This window comes from Mauremys reevesii, linkage group 1 (genome assembly GCF_016161935.1).
Source record: "Mauremys reevesii isolate NIE-2019 linkage group 1, ASM1616193v1, whole genome shotgun sequence".
Classification (NCBI taxonomy): domain Eukaryota; kingdom Metazoa; phylum Chordata; order Testudines; family Geoemydidae; genus Mauremys; species Mauremys reevesii.
Genome location: NC_052623.1, coordinates 11,192,696 through 11,211,759, shown reverse-complemented (window position 1 = coordinate 11,211,759; position 19,064 = coordinate 11,192,696). Strand labels below are relative to the sequence as shown.

General features: G+C 44.1%; 1 protein-coding gene across 1 annotated transcript; it reads left to right on the top strand.

The window, feature by feature from the left end:
• Positions 1-292: 292 nt before the first annotated feature.
• LOC120389091 (olfactory receptor 52K1-like) lies at positions 293-1,240 on the top strand. The gene has a single exon (XM_039511313.1). The coding sequence runs from the start codon at positions 293-295 to the stop codon at positions 1,238-1,240; it is 948 nt and encodes a 315-aa protein (XP_039367247.1).
• The last annotated feature ends 17,824 nt before the right edge of the window (positions 1,241-19,064 follow it).

The following is a 19,064-nucleotide window of genomic DNA, read 5'->3' as shown; positions in this document are numbered from 1 at the left end:
TGAAGGTTTCAACTTCCAGTCACTAGAACTTGTTATGCCTTTGCCTGCCAGATTCAAGAGGCCCGTGGTAGCTGATATCTTATCACTTTGTACTTACACCCCTGCATCCAGGCTTTCGTTAATTTGAGGTCCTCGATATTTACTACCCAATCAATGTTTCTATCAGCGCCAGACCTTGTCATCCGTTCCCAATGGAGTTGCACCCCGTGAGCCAGACACATGTGTATAGTGTCTGTTCACCATCTCCTGTGTTTTATTGACAGGACAGACTTTGATGTGAAACTTGCAGAGGATGCTCCTGCAGGGTAACCTGTCAGCTCCCAATGGCACAGGCATTGATCCATCAGTGTTCTTCCTGACGGGCATCCCGGGGCTGGAAGCTCTGCACCTCTGGATCTCCATCCCCTTCTGCTTAATGTTCACCGTGGCCCTTCTAGGAAACTGCACCCTCTTGTATGTTATCAAGACAGATCCCTCCCTACACAAGCCCATGTTCTATTTCCTCTCCATGCTGGCCGTGATCGACCTGGTTTTATCCACAACCACTGTGCCGAAAACACTGAGCATCTTCTGGGTTAATTCCAGGGAGATCAGCTTTAATGCCTGCCTGGTGCAGATGTTTTTCCTTCACTCGTTCTCCACCCTGGAGTCTACTCTGCTGGTGGCCATGGCCTTCGACAGGTACGTGGCCATCTGCAACCCCCTGAGATACGCCTCCATCCTGACCAATTCAGTGATAGCAAAGATCGGGCTGGCAGCTTTGGCCCTGGCTGTTCTGCCAGTGATCCCTCTGCCCTTCCTCCTCAGGAGGCTGCCCTACTGCGGGTCCCACATCATCTCCCATTGCCACTGTGAGCACATGGCCGTGGTGAAGCTGGCCTGTGCTGAGACCAGGTTTGATAACATCTATGGGATCGTCGTAACTGTCTTCATTGTGGGGCTGGATCTGATTTTCATCTCCCTATCGTATATCAAGATCCTAAGGGCTGTCTTAAGCCTGGCATCCAAGGAAGAGCAGCTCAAGGCTTTCAGCACCTGTGGCTCCCACCTTGGCGCCATCTTAGTATTCTACATTCCTGTGGTCCTCACCACAACAATACACAGATTCGGGAGCCATGTTGCCCCGCACGTACACATCCTGCTGGCCAATTTCTACCTCCTCTTTCCTCCCATGGTGAACCCCATTGTGTACGGTATGAAAACCAAACAGATTCGTGACCGGGTGCTGCTTCTGTTCTGAGGGAAAAGCTTCTAGGCTGAGCAGGAGGGGGCTGCTGAGTGATCAGGAAGCGGAGGATGCAGGAGAGGTTTTCTGAGTTAATTAGACAGCATGTTTGTGGGGGCTTTGTGTACGCGGGGATGGGAACTCCACCTCCGACTCACAGGGAGCCATACACATCCCCTACATGCGCTTAGCACTGCTGTCCAGAAGGTGATCTTGGCCCTGACCTTGTCCTCACTTGGCCACATGTGTGGAGTGTGTAGGAGTGTGAGGAGTGTGAAGCCTCTGTCGAAGAAAAACTTAGTTCTCGCTTTTTGTTTGGGTGCAGCAAAATTAAATACTTTATTATTTCTCCAGTAATTACCATGGAGGGAGAGAGTGCCATAGGACACAGGGTCCTGGACAGGTCTCTCAACTGGTAAACAATTACATCAAGCCTTTATACCTTTTTTACAGACAATTTCTAGCAATCATGGAGACACTAAAAAGCAACAAATACATTTTGTTTATACATAAGCTTTTCTGCTATCTCACTAGAAAAACAAGACTGCAAGACTGCATATTGCAAGGTCGTAATAACTTTCACACAATTCACTCTGTCTTACATTATCTTGCTTCCTCACGTCACCAGGGTCACAGTTAGCCTAACTCAAGATCATTAAGATTTCTTCAAAACCTTGTTAATTATTTACTGGCTTCCACACTCCCCCCTTTTGTACTTCTAGTACAACAAATATTTCAAATCTCAATTTGCATCAAACCATGGATGTCAGATTCTACAGCAAATATGTCAATCTTAGGGGTTTTCATGGGATGTAATGACAATGCATGATCAGCACGAACATGAAAGGTATTAGTACTAGCATTATATCCTTTACAACAACAAGAACATAATCCTAAACTAACTAACACCACAAACAATAACATTCCCATAGGAATAAAATAATGGTGGTGTCGTACAATTTTGGTTACAAAGCACAATACACCATACTCAGTACCTAAAGTAGACACTCTATAAGCTGTATAAAAGGCACACTATTCAGCATGATATACATATCCTGAAGCATATGAATTTGCCCTTGCAACGCAGAGATTCTTCGAACTCTGGCCTGATGCCGACCCTGGTATTGAGAATGATTTGACAGAGGCTAGGAATCGTCTCTTGACCTCTATTTCAGAAGTTTGTCCTAAGAAAACAGATTGGACTAAAATTGCAAATTGTAAACAGAATAAGGGAGAATCCCCTGCTGATTATCTTGATAGACTAACAAAGGTCTTTGAACAGCATTCGGGAATTACTGATCCGGCTGATAATGCCAGGGAAGCGGTAGGAGCTGCTTTTGTTCAGGGACTCTTGCCAAAAGTTCAGCAACCATTAAGAACTATTTGTATTGGCTGGCAAACTAAACCCCTTTCAGAATTGGTGACAGTTGCCAATCATTGTACAGCTTGCATAGAACAGAAGAAAGAAAATAGTGAAACAAAACTTATGGCTTTACAGTTACAAACTTATCAGAACAGGGGTCGTGGGGGAATGAGAAGAGGACGGGGACGAGGTCGTGGGCGAGGTATGGGAAGGGGTTCCTCATATCCTGCCCAGAATCCTGCCCCGACTGGGAGCACTGCATGCCACTTTTGTGGTCAGGAGGGACACTGGAGGAATGAGTGTCCAAATCGATTAGCTCAAAATCCTACTCAGTTCCCAAATCCTGAAGCGCCTGTTTTTTCCCCACAAGGAACCCCTTACTAGGACAGCCTGAGGGAACGTAACTGCATCATGAATCCTTTAATTCCTATTAATCAAGAAGGCCCATTTGTTGATTGTAATATTGCTGGAAAATCTGTTACTTGTCTTGTGGACACGGGGGCCAGCAGGTCTGCTCTGAGATCCTCAGAGTTTCCCTCTGTTCCTTTGTCCACTTTGTCTGTTAATGCTGTGGGCATTTCAAACTGTCCTGTTTCGCATCCTGTCACAGTACCCCTTGAAGTTTTTCTTGGCCCTCTCGAAGATAAGCATTCCTTTCTACTCAGTCCTTCTTCTCCTGTGAATTTGCTGGAAAGGGATCTGTTGTGTAAATTAGGTTGTACCATTTATTGTACACCAGATGGCGTATTCTTACAAGTTCCTGATGAGAATACTAACCTGGTGTTGGCCACACTCCACGTACCAGAGCCAGCTGCATCGAAGACACTTCTCAGCCCTGACCTTGTGCATTTGTTGTCACAAGTGCCCCTCCATCTCTGGTCTCGTCATGCAAATGAAGTGGGACAGATTAGAACTGCCGAGCTGGTTAAGATTCTTGTTGACCCTGCTAAAATTTTGCCAAGGATTCCACAATACCCACTGCGTCCTGAAGCAGTGGAAGGGATAGCTCCAGTTATAGAATCTTTATTACAACAAGGTATTATTGTTCCCACTATTAGTTCTTGTAATACTCCTATCTTTCCTGTAAAGAAGCCAGGAAGGAACACCTATCGGTTTGTTCAAGACCTTCGCGCGATTAATGCTGTGGTTTTGCCTTCTTTTCCTGTGGTTCCAAATCCAGCTACAATTCTTTCTTGTATTCCACCGTCAGCCACTTATTTTACTGTTGTAGATTTGTGTTCAGCTTTTTTTTCTATTCCCATTCACCCAGATAGTCAGTATTTGTTTGCCTTTACTTATAAAGGATGTCAGTATACCTGGACCAGGTTACCCCAAGGGTATACTGAGTCTCCATCCCTGTTTTCTCAGATCCTAAAGAAGGATCTGGATGATGTGGTTTTCCCTGGAAAATCAGTACTTATACAGTATGTGGATGACCTTTTGCTGGCATCTTTCTCTTTTGACTCTTGTAAAACTGATACTCTGACACTTTTAACTGCTTTAGCTGCCAAAGGTCACGAAGCATCCCAGGAAAAACTCCAACTGTGTCAACCCAAGGTTCATTATCTTGGTCATGATATTTCTCATGGCAAGCGTCATTTATCAAACTCTCGTATTTCAGCTATTTTGAATATGCCTAGGCCTGGTACTGTATCTCAAATGCGTACTTTTCTGGGCATGACTGGATACTGCAGACAGTGGATTTTAGGTTATGCAACAGTGATTAAACCCTTACAGGATCTGACTAAGTCTGGTACCCCTGAACCTCTTCCTTGGCCCCCAGAGGCTGAGAGCGCTTTTGTTGCTATTAAACAGAGACTATCTACTGCTCCAGCCCTGGGACTTCCTGACTATGCTAAACCATTTACTCTTTTCTGTCATGAGCGTAATGGGTTTGCTTTGACTGTACTGACGCAAAAGCACGGAGACAAACACCGTCCAATTGCTTTCTACAGTACTGCCCTGGACGCTGTGGCAGTAGGATTTCCCCCTTGTTTACGGGCTGTGGCGGCAGCGGCCCTTTCTGTTCAGGTATCTGAATCTATTGTATTAGGCTCCCCTTTGATTGTGTGTGTTCCACATGCTGTAGCTGCGCTGTTGTTGAAATCTAAGACACAGCATTTATCCGCTTCTCGTCTTATCAAATATGAGCTAATTTTACTTTCTTCTCTCATATTACTTTGGCTCGTTGCCCTGTTCTAAATCCAGCTTCTTTGTTGCCTGGGCCTGAAGATGGAGACCCGCATGATTGTGTATTTGTAACATCTGTTCTTACTCGTCCTAGGGATGATTTACTGGATGTGCCTCTGCAAAATCCTGATCTCCTTTACTTTGTGGATGGCCCGTGTTTACGAGATTCTAAGGGTGAATTAGTTGCTGGTTATGCTGTCTGCACTACCTGTGCTGTTGTTGAAAGTGCTTTCCTTTCTTCAGTGTTTTCCTCTTAAGTAGCTGAACTTGTGGCTTTGACTCGAGCTTGTGTTCTGGCTCGAGATCAAACGGTCACTATCTATACGGATTCTCGTTATGCTTTTGGAGTAGTACATGATTTTGGATTGCTTTGGAAATATAGAGGCTTCCTTACATCCACTGGTTCTCCTATTAAGAATGGTTTTTATGTATCTGCTCTTTTGGATGCTCTTTTGTTGCCTAAAGCTATAGCTGTTGTTAAATGTACTGCTCATAAGACCCCTCATGATGAAGTTACCCGTGGAAATGCTCTGGCTGACTCTGCAGCCAAAGCAGCGGCCCTTTCTGCTCCTCAGGCTGAACATTCCTGTGTACTGATAGAGCAGCCTTCACTGGCCTTCCTTGACGATCTGGCTAAGATCCAGGAGGCAGCATCAAGAACCGAGAAGCACTCTTGGAGTGCTGCTGGCTGCATTTTACATTCTGATCATCTTTGGCGTGCCCCGGATGGTCGCCTGGTGGCACCGAAGATGTTATTGCCCTATCTTGCTCGCATATACCATGGAATGGCACACGTGAGCAAAGGGGGGATGGTTGCTGCAGTTACCCGAGATTGGTTTGCACCCATTTTCCCTTCTGTAGCACATTCCTACTGTCAACACTGTGTGATTTGTCAACAACACAACATTGGTAAAGCTGTTAAAGCTAGGCAGGCAGCCCACCCTCCTCCTTGGGGACCTTTTGTAAATATTCAGATTGATTTTATTCAAATGTCTAAATGTTGTGGTTATGAATATGTATTAGTTTTAGTTGATGTATTTACCAATTGGGTTGAAGCTTTTCCCTGCAGGAAAGCAGATGCCAGGACTGTTGTGAAACTTCTGCTTAAGGATTTTGTACCACGTTTTGGCATCCCTGTGAGTATCAACAGTGATCGTGGAACTCACTTTATTGGACAGATTGTAAAGGAGTTATGTGCAGCTTTGCAGATCCAACACAACCTTCACTGCCCTCATCACCCACAATCTGCTGGGACAGTGGAACGCCAGAACAGGATTTTAAAAAATAAACTGGCCAAGATTTGTGCTGAAACAAACTTAAAGTGGCCAGATGCCCTTCATTTGGCACTGATGAGTATGAGAGCCATTCCCAATCGAAAGACTGGACTCAGCCCTCATGAAATTTTGACAGGACGCCCAATGCGACTACCAACTGCACCCCCACTGACCTTAGCTCAGATGGACATTCATTTGATGGATGACATAATGCTTAAGTATTGTCAGGCACTAATGAAATGTGTTAAGTCTTTTTATACACAGGTGAAGGAAGCCTTACCGAAGGATCCTGTGCAACCTTGCCACTCGTTGGAACCGGGAGACTGGGTCTACATAAAGGTCCATCAACGAAAGACTGCCCTGGCTCCACGCTGGAAAGGCCCTTTCCAAGTCCTGTTGACTACCAACACTGCTGTGAAGTGTCAAGGACTACCTGCCTGGACCCATGCATCGCACTGCAAAAGGACCCCTCCACCTCGGGAGGCCACACCTACTGATGATCAACGTGCTCCTTCTTCTAGCCCTGCTGTACCTGCTGGACAGCGGAAGAAGAGGGCAAGGTGACGTACTGGTGACCTCTCCCTTGTCCTCTGACAGACCTACTGTGCCTTTGGATTTTTCTAAAGGAATTCCCACATTACAACCCTCTTCCCTTTATCATGCTAGACCACAATTGTTTTTGGGGAAGAAAAGAAGATACATTCGTTCTGCAAACTCCTCCAGAGTCCAGGGATTCCTGACTAAAAGAGACATTATGAACTGGCCCTGGTGGAAGAAACGAAGCATCGTTTATTGGCAAGGAGGGCACTGTGGGGAGCGTGCTTGGGAATGTGGGGTTGAATGGTGGCTTGGATTTCTTCCAGGGGCAGGGCTCTGTGCTTATGGACAAGTACCCTGGGGATGTACTGCCCTCCCTAATTGGCTTTCAGATGATGACTACCGAGAGCGCCTTGTTACCACAAGGGTTACCCCCACTAGCCCCTCAACCCTGGCCATTACTTCTGTAATTTATCCAGATGTAAACGAAATTGTATATTCTAATGAAATTCATTGGCCCAGACCTTCCCATCTTAGTGATTTATTAGAATATTGCTCAGAAAGCCTATTTTTTAAGGTTCAACAGAATTCATATGAGAGAACCATTGAGTGGAAAACAAATGGATCAGTGGAAATAGAGATCCATAATATTACTGCAAATCAGCCCCAAGAATTTGTTAATGGAATTGATGGGTTCCGTAGTGAAGTAGATATGATGGTTATTCCTGGGATTTGTGCTGTGTTACCTGAAGGAGGCCCTTATTGTTATTTGGTTACCTGATTAGTGAATAATCAAACGACTACCCAAAGAGTTTGTTCTGCTACTGGACATTTTACCTGTATTGAGACCATTCCAGTGACTGATAATGTGACCTATACTTTATTGCAATACACTCCCTCTTATGCTGTTAATATTGATGCCTCTCGGACTTATATGAAGGTCTACAACCAACAGATGTGGTATAGACCTACGCTGAGGGGAAATGTGCCCGAATATCGGTGGACTGTACTTAACACTACACTAGGGACTGTGAAGTTTACATTGCCTTTATCTAGTTTTCAGATCACCTCTACATATCCAAATTGTTCCCAAGGGGCTGCCATTAGATTAGCACAACAGAGGGCCTGGGTTATTTCCTCTAGAAAGAAGAGGGATCTAGCCGGATCCTTGTGGGATGGGGCCAATTCTGCAGCTGCTGTTTGGACTATTTTTAAGACCCAGGAACATGATGAGAAATTGGGCCAATTAGAGAAGGCCACCGGCCTGATTTCTGGGGCACAGCTGACACAAGTGCAAACCGGAGTGGGTGAGTTACATGTCATTTCCGCCCTTAGTTCTATGACCCAGAATTTATTGAGAGAGATGGTACTGAATATCACTGAGGCTGGGAAGGCATTGCAGTGGGATCTAGCATGTTCGGAAATTCAGGATTTCCTGAATGACCAGCTGATGGCCATTCGGAATGATCTCGTGCACCAAGCTTGGCCCACTGCCCTTACAGACACGTCAGGAGTACCATCTGATCTGTGGCCATGGAGACATACTTGGAGACTTTCTGGATGGAAGTGTGGACGTTCACAGTGCTCCTTCCAAGCATATGGACCGGTTAAGGGGGTGTGGGCTCCCACATACCGAATCCTGCCGGGTCCATGGGGAGGATGCATGTGGGATTGGGTGATTCACCGAGATATCTGGGAAGTCAGGCCACCTGATTCTCCTAATCAATTTTTAGTTAGTGCTCCTGGGATTACAGCTGATATTTGGATGGGGTTAGGGAATCTATGGACATTTTGGCCGTTAGAACCACCACAGCTTCAGTGTATACGGAAACTGGAGCCAGGGGAAGTTGTCACTGTTTATGACAATATTTGCTGGGAGGGTAGAGGTCAGGGAACTACCCTTGCAGGACACCCACTTTTTTCAGGCTAATGATAGCTGTGTGTACGTTAATACCACCACATTACAAGATATACATATTAATCTTACCACTGCTGCAGGCAATCATATCATTTACTGACCTGCAGATAGAATGTTACATGTAGCTCTTAGATTTCAGGTATATTTTAATTGGACTAGAATAGTACCTGATCGGTTTCAGAATTTGCTTTCATTGTTGCCAGAGGTTCGCAGGATCTCTGAGTTGCAAGGGCAAATTCACATGCTTCAGAATATATATCATGCTGAACAGAATGCCTTTCATACAGCTTATAGAGTGTCTACTTTATGTACTAAGTATGATGTATTGTGCTTTGTTACCAAAACTGTACGACAACCCCATTATTTTATTCCTATGGGGATGTTATTGTTTGTAGTGTTGTTAGTTGGTGTGGGATTATGTTATTGTTGTTGTTGTTGTAAAGGACGTAATGATAGTAATAATACTTTTCATGTTCATGCTAATCATGCATTGTCATTACATCCCATGAAAACCCCTAAGGTTGACATGTCTCCTGTAGACTCTGAAATCCATGGTTTAATGCAAATTGAGATTTGAGGTATTTGTTGTACTAGAAGTACAAAAGGGGGGAGTGTGGAGGCCAAGAATTAATTAATGAAGGTTTGAAGGGATCTTAATGTATGTTAGCTAATTTAGCAGAAGTTAGGATGTGACCCTGCATGCTGTAAGATAATGTGGTACAGAGTGAATTGTGTGAAAAGTCATTACGACCTTGTGAACAGCAGTCTTGTTTTCTGTTCTAGTATTGCAGACAAATAAGATAGCGAATAGGCTTATGTATAAACAAATGCAAATGTTTATCTTCAATGTCTCCAAGATTACTAACCATTGTCTGTTACAAAGGTATAAATGATTGTTATGAATTGCTTACTAATTGAGAGATCCGTCTGGGACTAGGGGCAACCCAGTTCCTATGACACTCTCTCCCTCTTGTGTTCACTAGAGAAATAAAGTATTTGATTTTGCTGTACCCAAACAAAAAAGCGAGAACTTAGTTTTTCTTCGACACCCAGGACACCCACTTTTTCGAGCTAATGATAGCTGTGTGTGCGTTAATGCCACCACTTTACAAGATATACATATTAATCTTACCACTGCTGCAGGCAATCCTATCATTTCCTGGCCTGCAGATAGAAAGTTGCTAGTAGCTTTCAGATTTCAGGTATATTTTCCTTGCACTAGAGTAGTGCTTGATCGGTTTCAAAATTTGCTTTCATTGTTACCAGAGGTTCGAAGTTCGAAGTTCTGTTGAAGTTCTGAGTCCCAGCCTCAGTGATATTCAATACCATCTTTGTCAGTAACTTCTGGGTCATAGAACTAAGGGCGGAAATGACATAGTACTCACCAACTCCAGCCCGTACTTAAGATAGCTGAGTTTTAAGAATAAGGCTAGTGGCCTTTTCTAGTTGGCCTAATTTCTCATCTCATCCATGGCCTTTAAGAATAATCCAAATGGCTACGACACTATTAGCCCCAGCCCATAGGGATCTGCCCAATGTCCTCTTATTCCAGGTTCTCCGTTGTGCTAATCTAATGGCAGCCCCTTGTGAGCAATCTGGGTATGTAAAAGTGACGTGAAAACTGGATAAGGGCAATGTCATTTAAAATCCAATCAGGGAGGGCAATACATACTGAAGGATTTATCCAAAACACAGGGCGCAGCCTGTAGAATAAACCCCAAAATCCAATTAATACCACATTCCCAAGCATGGGTCCCACAAATTTCTTCCTGCCAGAATGTAATTATTTGCTTCTTCACCAGGGTCAGTTCTCAATGTCCTTTTTAGTCAGTAATTCCTGGACTATGGCAATGTCAGTGGAGTGAGTGTTTCTTCTTCTTTCCTGAAGCTGTCGTGGTTCAGCATCCTATAGGGAAGAATACCAGGACATCATCCTGTAATGACTTGCTTTTTACACAAAAGTTCAAAGGCACAGTAGTTTGTCAGTGGACAAGGGAGAGGTCGCTAGTACGTCACCTTGTCCTTTTTCCTGCTGTCCAGAAGCACAGTAAAACTAGAAAAAGGAATAGGCGAATTATCAGTAGAAAAATTCTTCTGATGTGGAGGGGTCTTTGTGCAGTGAGAACCCTGGGTCCAAGCAGTCAGTCTGTGGCACTTCACAGCGGTGTCGGTAGGCAGCAGGACTTGGAAAGGGCCATTCCAGCGTGGAGCCAAGGCAGTCGTGCGTTGATGGATCTGTATGTAGACCCAGGCTCCTGGTTCTAACGAGTGGCAAGGTTGCACAGGATCCTTCGGTAGTGCTCCCATCACCTGTGTATAAAAAAAAAGACCTAACACATTTCATTAGTGCCTAACAATACTTAAGCATTATGTTATCCAGCAAATGAATGTCCATCTGAGCTGGGGTTAGTGGGGATGCAGTTGGTAGTCGCATTGGGTGTCTTGTCAAAATTCCATGAGGGCCGAGTCCAGTCTTTCGATTGGGAATGGCTCTCATACACATCAGTGCCAAAGGAAGGGCATCTGGCCACTTTAAGTGTGTCTCAGCACAAATCTTGGCCAGTTTATTTTTTTAAGTCCCGTTCTGGCATTCCACTGTCCCAGCAGATTGTGGATGATGAGGGCAGTGAAGGTTGTGTTGGATCTGCAAAACTGCACATAACTCCTTTACAATCTGTCCAGTAAAGTGAGTTCCACGATCACTGTTGATAGTCACAGGGATGCCAAAACGTGGTACAAAATCTGTAAGCAAAGACATCTACTGTCCTGCAGGGAAAAGCTTCAACCCAAGTGATAAATACATCAACTAAAACTAATACATATTCATAACCACAACACTTAGACATTTAAATAAAATCAATCTGAATATTTACAAAAGGTCCCCAAGGAGGAGAGTGGGCTGGCCGCTGCACACCAATCTTGTGTAACTGCAGCAACCATTCCCCCCCCTTCCCTTGGTAGGCAGCCAAGCGGTGTCCTTGACTGGGGCCAGCGCATGTTACCCATTCTCTGGTTGTTTTTTTTCCATGTAACCTACAAAGGAAACTTTTACTCTTCAATTATACACCTATTTCATACCATGAACACATAAACAGTACTGTTATACAGTACAGAAGTATTATCATTCAATGTATGCCACATACACCATACACCAAAATAACCTTATTACAGAACTTTGGAAGGACAAGCCAGGACAAGCACACCCACTTTGAGAAGTTCACTTAATATAACTTCTAGTCCAATAGCTATCCACCATCCCCAGCCCTCTGGCTAAAAGTCTAAGGTAGCCAGAAGGATCCCTTGTACAATATGGGGAGTGGGTTAACTTTTCATGTCCTTGCTTCCAAAGACTGGCAATATGCAAATTCTAATAACCACTCTAAATTAAAAGATTTGGCCAATGTAGTTTCTTTCTCTTACTTAAGAAAATGTATTAGACTTTAGTATATCACATTTTTCTGATGGAACCCACACTCTTGTTGATTTCAGGCAAAATAGAGGAATTACCCCATATTTCTCGTATGTGTTTCTCAGACAGCTCTGGTTTCAGCGGCCTCTACCTTATCAGTTAGTTAATTTGCAGTAACACAGTTCTTTCTGGCTTGCTTTTTGTTTTTTTTATTTTTTCTTTTAACTCCTGCTTAGAAACACTGGAAGGAAACAGCACCACTTATAGTGCCTTTAGAGCCTAATAAAATTTTCAGTACATAGCACTGTATACATTCTTCAACTGATTTAACAAAACATAGCCAAGTGATTGCAATCTAATAATTTCTTAGCCACTTTACCAATGCAAATCACCAGTCCAAATGTCCTTCTGAGTATTTGAAATTCAAAAGTTTCCAACCTGCATTCTCTCCCTGTCCGTTGCCGGCCCACTTGGGCCCGATCCTGCTTTTCTCGCTGAATCGTCCCTATCCTAGGCACTACCAGTTTAGCTACTACTCACAAGACTACCCGAGTCCTCCCTAGTAAGGCTTGCCACCTGGGCAAAAATACATGGCCATTCACTTAACACATAATCCAAACCCCTTTGGGGGTCTACCCAGAGACCCACCCATTTGTCTGCTGACACTTAAACAGAAAAGAAAATTACACAGAGAGCAAAGAAAATTACAGTCTAAGCCAGATTTTTCCTACTTCTATTACATTGTCCGTTACAGGGGGGGGCGGGACAGTAAAATCTCAGGACAACCTCAGAGCTTCATCGCACACATGGCTTCCACCCTGAGGAATTACGAACGAGAAGTTCAGTTCCGCTCACACACCTAACGCCCAAATGAACAGAGCAGAAAAACAACAGTAACCGGTTAAACAAAACAGAGCCAAAGCTAAATAGTGCACCAAAACCAAATAGTGTTTCCTTATTCTATTAGAGCTCACCTTTAATCATGCAATCCTTATCATATAACACCAACAATACCAAACAAAGCAAACACAAAATAACAAGGGTAAAACAGATAGATTGCGTAAATTCTGCAGGGCTCCCCCATTATTAAGTGCTCACCAAACTGTGACAAATTCCTGGTACTAATTTATCCCTCATGTCAGGTGATCAGACTGACAGAGCATATAATCAAATTTTAAAGCTTCATTAAAAATAATAAAACAACAATGGAGAGTATTGGGAATGCTCCCACCTCACACAGGAAAAACATGAATTCCCCAAGCCTTAAACCACTTTAATACTCACACATGTCTCACTGGGAAGTTAAGCTTTGCAAATATAATTCCAATTCTGCAACTTGTACTGCCTTTGGCTTGCCTCAGTTTCTATTTTCCACAAGCAGCTGGGGCTGAAAGCAGTTTTCTTTGCACTTAGCATAGTCCGCACTGATTCATGACCTTGAACACAAAACAACTTCTCCTTTATCTCAGGGCTAAGCCAAATTTCAAATTAACCCGTTCCTAGACAAATTGCTCACACTGTGTCAGAGGTTTTTCTTTGTGATTAAAAGCTCCTCTGAGATATATGATCTTATCTAGATTGAAAATACCTTCTAATGGGCACTGTTTAGATGGATTTTCACGCGTGTGAAGATTCCAATTCACTAAATACCTGCAGGTTTTAGGACCATAGTGTACGTACATGTAATATGCTGGGGTACCCTTAGGGGGTGAGGTGGAATATTTAGACAGTCCCTTACCCATTTTCCACGCACACAGGAGAGACTCACAAGGAAAGGGGAGGGAAGATGGGTTCACACACTCCTAGACCCAGGCAGCTTCCTCGCCGGACTATGCCAGGCTGAGTCAGCCCACCGTGGGTCGGATCTCCTAAAGATCCACTAGTTACCGGGCTAGCCCGGTAACAGCCACTCACACTGGTGTACACACACACACACCAAGGCCTCTTTTTCTTCCTTTTTTTAACCCTTTTTTAACCTTTTTATCTCTTTTAAAAATTTTTTTTTTTTTTTAACCACGATGCATCTTTACCTGGTCCGGACCAATACCATGAGGCGGTATGACAACCCCTCTTGAGGCGGTAAAAACCCCTCAGCACCGGTGCATTCTAATGCATTACCTATGCATTACCTTATGCATTTACCTTGGCCAACTCAGCAGTTCCCAGTACTGCTATAAACTAACCTTATTGGGGCCTCTCCCCAATACCACTTTGCATCTGATCCTGCTGCACAGTCAATAAGTTCAGATGGCGTGAGCCCAACAGAGAGACAGACGTCCTCAGGGACAGTCCTCCTCCGATACCCCAATAGAGATTTCAAAAGGTCTCATACCTCTCATGTGGCGCCATGGGGTTCGAAGGGGAATGATCCGTAGTAGCCGTCTGTGGGTCCGTGGGCGTTGCCATCCCGGACGAGCCCCCAAATTGTCGAAGAAAAACTTAGTTCTCGCTTTTTGTTTGGGTGCAGCAAAATTAAATACTTTATTATTTCTCCAGTAATTACCATGGAGGGAGAGAGTGCCATAGGACACAGGGTCCTGGACAGGTCTCTCAACTGGTAAACAATTACATCAAGCCTTTATACCTTTTTTACAGACAATTTCTAGCAATCATGGAGACACTAAAAAGCAACAAATACATTTTGTTTATACATAAGCTTTTCTGCTATCTCACTAGAAAAACAAGACTGCAAGACTGCATATTGCAAGGTCGTAATAACTTTCACACAATTCACTCTGTCTTACATTATCTTGCTTCCTCACGTCACCAGGGTCACAGTTAGCCTAACTCAAGATCATTAAGATTTCTTCAAAACCTTGTTAATTATTTACTGGCTTCCACACCTCCTTGCACCTTCTCTTGCTTTGCTGGAACATCTGGCCTTTATTATTGATACTTCCAGGCACGGCCATGGACATGTATGCTGCAGTAACAAATGCTGTATCTGCCCCTGAAGTTCAGTCACCGCTGAGATGTAGCAACACACCCGGGACCATTTAGGCACCAGAATAAGTGCTGAGTGCTGGGCTCTTCTGTGCCAAATGTGCCACCATGGAAGCTGCTGGTGCCAACCTTTTCTAGGGGAAACCTGACCTTAGTTGTGGTGTCTGAACATTTGAGAGTCTGCCCCCAGTGGTTTAACCCCACCACACAGAAGCACAACGCACTTCGAAACTTGCCAAATCCTTACCAGCATGATCTCTGGCACAAAGTGTTCCAAGTTAACTTTCTGATACTGACAATATATAAATGAAACAGAGTGTTGTGTGTGTGTGTGTGTGTGTGTGTGTGTGTGTGTGTGTGTGTGTGTGTGTGTGTGTGTGTGTGTGTATAAAATACTCAGGAAAAAGTCTTGCTCTGCTTTGCTATCACCTTTGTTCCTGTTGCCTAATATATGCTGGGTAGCATATAGATATATATCACATTCATAATATGTATTATCTGCACCGTATCTATATACTAGTTGTATACATTAAGTACCGAGAACGTTAGCCACAAATATTGTAACAAAAGAAGTAGATAAGTTAAAAAAAGAACGAGATCAATTCATACCCTATGAGTCAGGATGGGCAGGGATGGTGTCCCCAGCCTCTGTTTGCTAGAAGCTGGGAATGGGCAATGGGATGGATCTCTTGATGATTCCCTGTTCTGTTCATTTCCTCTGGGGCACCTGGCATTGGCCAGTGTCAGAAGACAGGATACTGGGCTAGATGGGCCTTTCGTCTGACCCACTATGGCTGTTTTTATGTTCTTAACAGCGATATCGCTAAAACTGGCCTATACCATAATCCTGTTCATTCACTTATGTTTAGTATCCCATAATACCTTGCATTTGCTCAACTAAGCATTTGGCAGAAGCAGATAGCAGACTTGTCAAAATGTGTCACTTGTAAAATCATATAAATAATAGCAGCTGAAATTTGTACCTGAGGGAGCCCACCGTCAGTGTAAGGTGAATCTAACATAGCCCCACAGGTTCTTTGGAGACTGGTATCGTATTGAACCTTGTTCCTGCACCATATTAATCAACCTGACTGGCACTGGTTATTTGGGCTCTTGAGTATATTTCATAACAAAATAATGAACCAAAGTGTGGCCAAACAATACAATTTACCAACAATTATAAATAGTTTGAATCATCACCCATAGATATCACTGCAGAGATCCTACGGCCCATTTTCCCTGGAAAACTTCTGAGTTCTGGCACCCTGTGGAGTAGCATAAAGAGAAATGGTCCCTCGGCCTTCACGACAGAGCTCCGCCCTGGCTCCCCACCCCTGGCTGTGGCACTTTCCCCATAGTGCAAGTGCATAGTGCTGGGATGGGAACTCCATCTCCAACTCACAGGGAGCAATACACCATTCCCTACACGCGCTTAGTGCTGCTGCCGGAAGATGATCTTGGCCATGCCTTGTCCTCACTCTGCCCCATGTGTGTAGCGCTGGTAACAAAGGGGAGTGTGGAGTGCTGGGCTTGTCTGTCCCAATGTGCCACCATGGACACTGCTGGTGCCAACTTTTCTAGGGGAAATCTGGCCTTAGTTGTGGTGTCTGAACATTTGAGAGTCTGTTCCCAGTTGTTCAACACTGCCACCAGGGCCGGCTCTAGGCACCAGCAAAGCAAGCACGTGCTTGAGGCGGCACATTTTCATGGGCGGCATTCCAGCCACTTTTTTTTTCTTCCAGCGGCAAAAGCCTAGAGCTGGCCCTGGCAGGAGCAGCGCGTCGTGCGTGGGGGGCGCCCTGGGGCTGCTGCACTTCACGCCATGGGGGAGCAGCACCTGCACCTTGTGGCTGGGCCGGGCAGCAGAGGTGTAGCGAGTGCCCTCCGTAGCCTCCGACCGGAGGGGGCCCCGCAAGGAAGGGGGCCCCTAAAAGTGGCAAAAAAAATGTAAGGTATAACTAGGTAAGTGACATTTATTGACGCTATTGCACAATCGATGTCGGTTTTACTGACAAAACCATGAAGTCATTATGATACATCATAATGCTATTGGCTACATCAGTTGTCTGTCGGTCAGTTTCGAATTTTAGTTGGACCCATTCAAAGAATGTGTATTTGCGTTCATAATGGCGGTCTGCGGATAAATGTTATTAATTTAGTTGTTTAGTTTTTTATCATTTCCAACGCAGAAGCGTGCTTTGTGATGTCTAAGAGAACGTATAAGAGCGGAGCTAGTAAACGAAAAGCAGCAAAAGATGCCGAGAAGGAACTTGAGAAAATTCCAAAGTTGTCAACGTATTTTGCGCTGCAATCCAACGTACAGGTACAGGCACATGAAACGGACAGCGCTAGCAGCGACGAATCGTATCCAGAAGTATCCATTAGTGCTTCAAGTGAGGTCGAAGGTGAAGCCAGTTGTTCTACCAAACAAACTGTGACAGATATTCCAGCTGCTGCCGGGAAAGAAGTATCTGAATCTGAACCACTGACTGATGATCCAGGAGATTGGCCGTCTATAATATCGGACAGGCAAGTGTGTGACATTGTTGCACGTGGCCCACCGCAGCAGAATGAAAGTTACGAATTTCCATTTAATGAGGAAAGACAGAGGTTCACAAGTACTCATTTCTATCGAACCATGGCAAATGGCGAGAAAATAAGACGTTCATGGTTAATGTACTCAGTTCAGAAAGATGCCATTTTTTGTTTTTGTTGTAAATTATTTGGCACTGGCGACATACCACTACGTCGTGGAACATCTGCTTGGAAAGCACTGTCAAAAAGACTTCAGCAGCATGAAACAGGCAAAGGTCATCAAGACTGTATGGTGAAATGGTTTGACCTTCGGTCAGGCATAGTAAACCGTACATCTATTGACCAACTCGAATTGCAGGCTTTTCTGAAAGAAAGAGATTTCTGGAGAAATGTTGTCAAACGCATGGTTGATGTCGTTATTTTCTTGTCCGAAAGAAACTTGGCATTTCGAGGAAGTAATGAAAAGCTCGGCGATCCTTCGAATGGCAACTTTTTGGGACTGTTTGAATTGCTTGCAAAGTGTGATACTGTCCTCAGCGAACTTTTACAGAGGATTAAGAAGACAGAGACACATGTTCAGTACCTCAGTCCACAGATCCAAAACGAGCTGATTCAACTTGTTGCCAGTAACATTCAAGAGGCCAACATAGCGCAGCTTAAAAAAGCAAAATATTATTCAGTTATTTTGGACTGTATTCCCGACGTGTCACATGAAGAACAGATGTCTGTGGTGTTACGCTTTGTTGAATGCAATGGTGAAGATGGTGTCAATATTCGTGAAGCGTTTGTTGGTTTTCTTAATGTTCATGATACAACTGGCGAGGGCTTATTGGAAGCGTTTCTTGAAAAGGCAAACAACTTAGGAATAGACATTGCTGACATGAGAGGCCAAGCTTATGATAACGGCGCAAATATGACAGGAAAGAATAAAGGAGTTCAAGCCCGCATGCTAGAAATAAATGGCCGTGCCTTGTATGCACCATGTGGAGCTCACACTTGGAATCTTGTGATCTCAGACGCAGCAAAGTCATCAAAATATGCCGTTGACTTTTTCGGTCTGATTAACAGAATATACGTTATCTTTTCTTCGTCACCTTCACATTGGGATATACTTCAAGAACATATGCCAATATCTGTTAAAGGGTTATCGGACACTCGTTGGGAGTCGAGAATTGATGCTGTGAAGCCATTGCATTATCACCTTGAAGAATTGTGCAATGCTTTGTCATCTTTGCGAGAATATGCGCTCGAAAAGAAAGATGGCAATACAGCAACAGAAGCCGGTGCGCTTTTAGACCATGTTACCACGTGGCCTTTTGTTCTGACTGTGTACACGTGGTACGATATACTATTTCACGTCAATAAAACCAGCAAATTAATTCAGTCACCAGATGTGTCAATTGACGTACTGCAGGCAGAAGTCGGTGCTACAATGAAGTTTTTGGAAGACTATCGAAATACAGGATATAACTCTGTGGTCACAAATACACGTGAAATAGCAGAGCATATGGGTATTGAGCAGGTGTTTCCAGAAACCAGGGTGCGACGTAAGAAGAGAATGTTTGATTACGAATGTGCTGATGATTCGAGTCGTCTTTCTGCCAAAATAAAATTCAAATCGCAGTTCTTTCTTGTTCTCACTGATCAGGCCATATCTTCTGTTTCGTCGC

Coding starts and splice junctions, on each gene's coding strand:
- LOC120389091 (XM_039511313.1), top strand. CDS start 293: ATGCTCCTGCAGGGTAACCTGTCAGCTCCCAATGGCACAGGCATTGAT.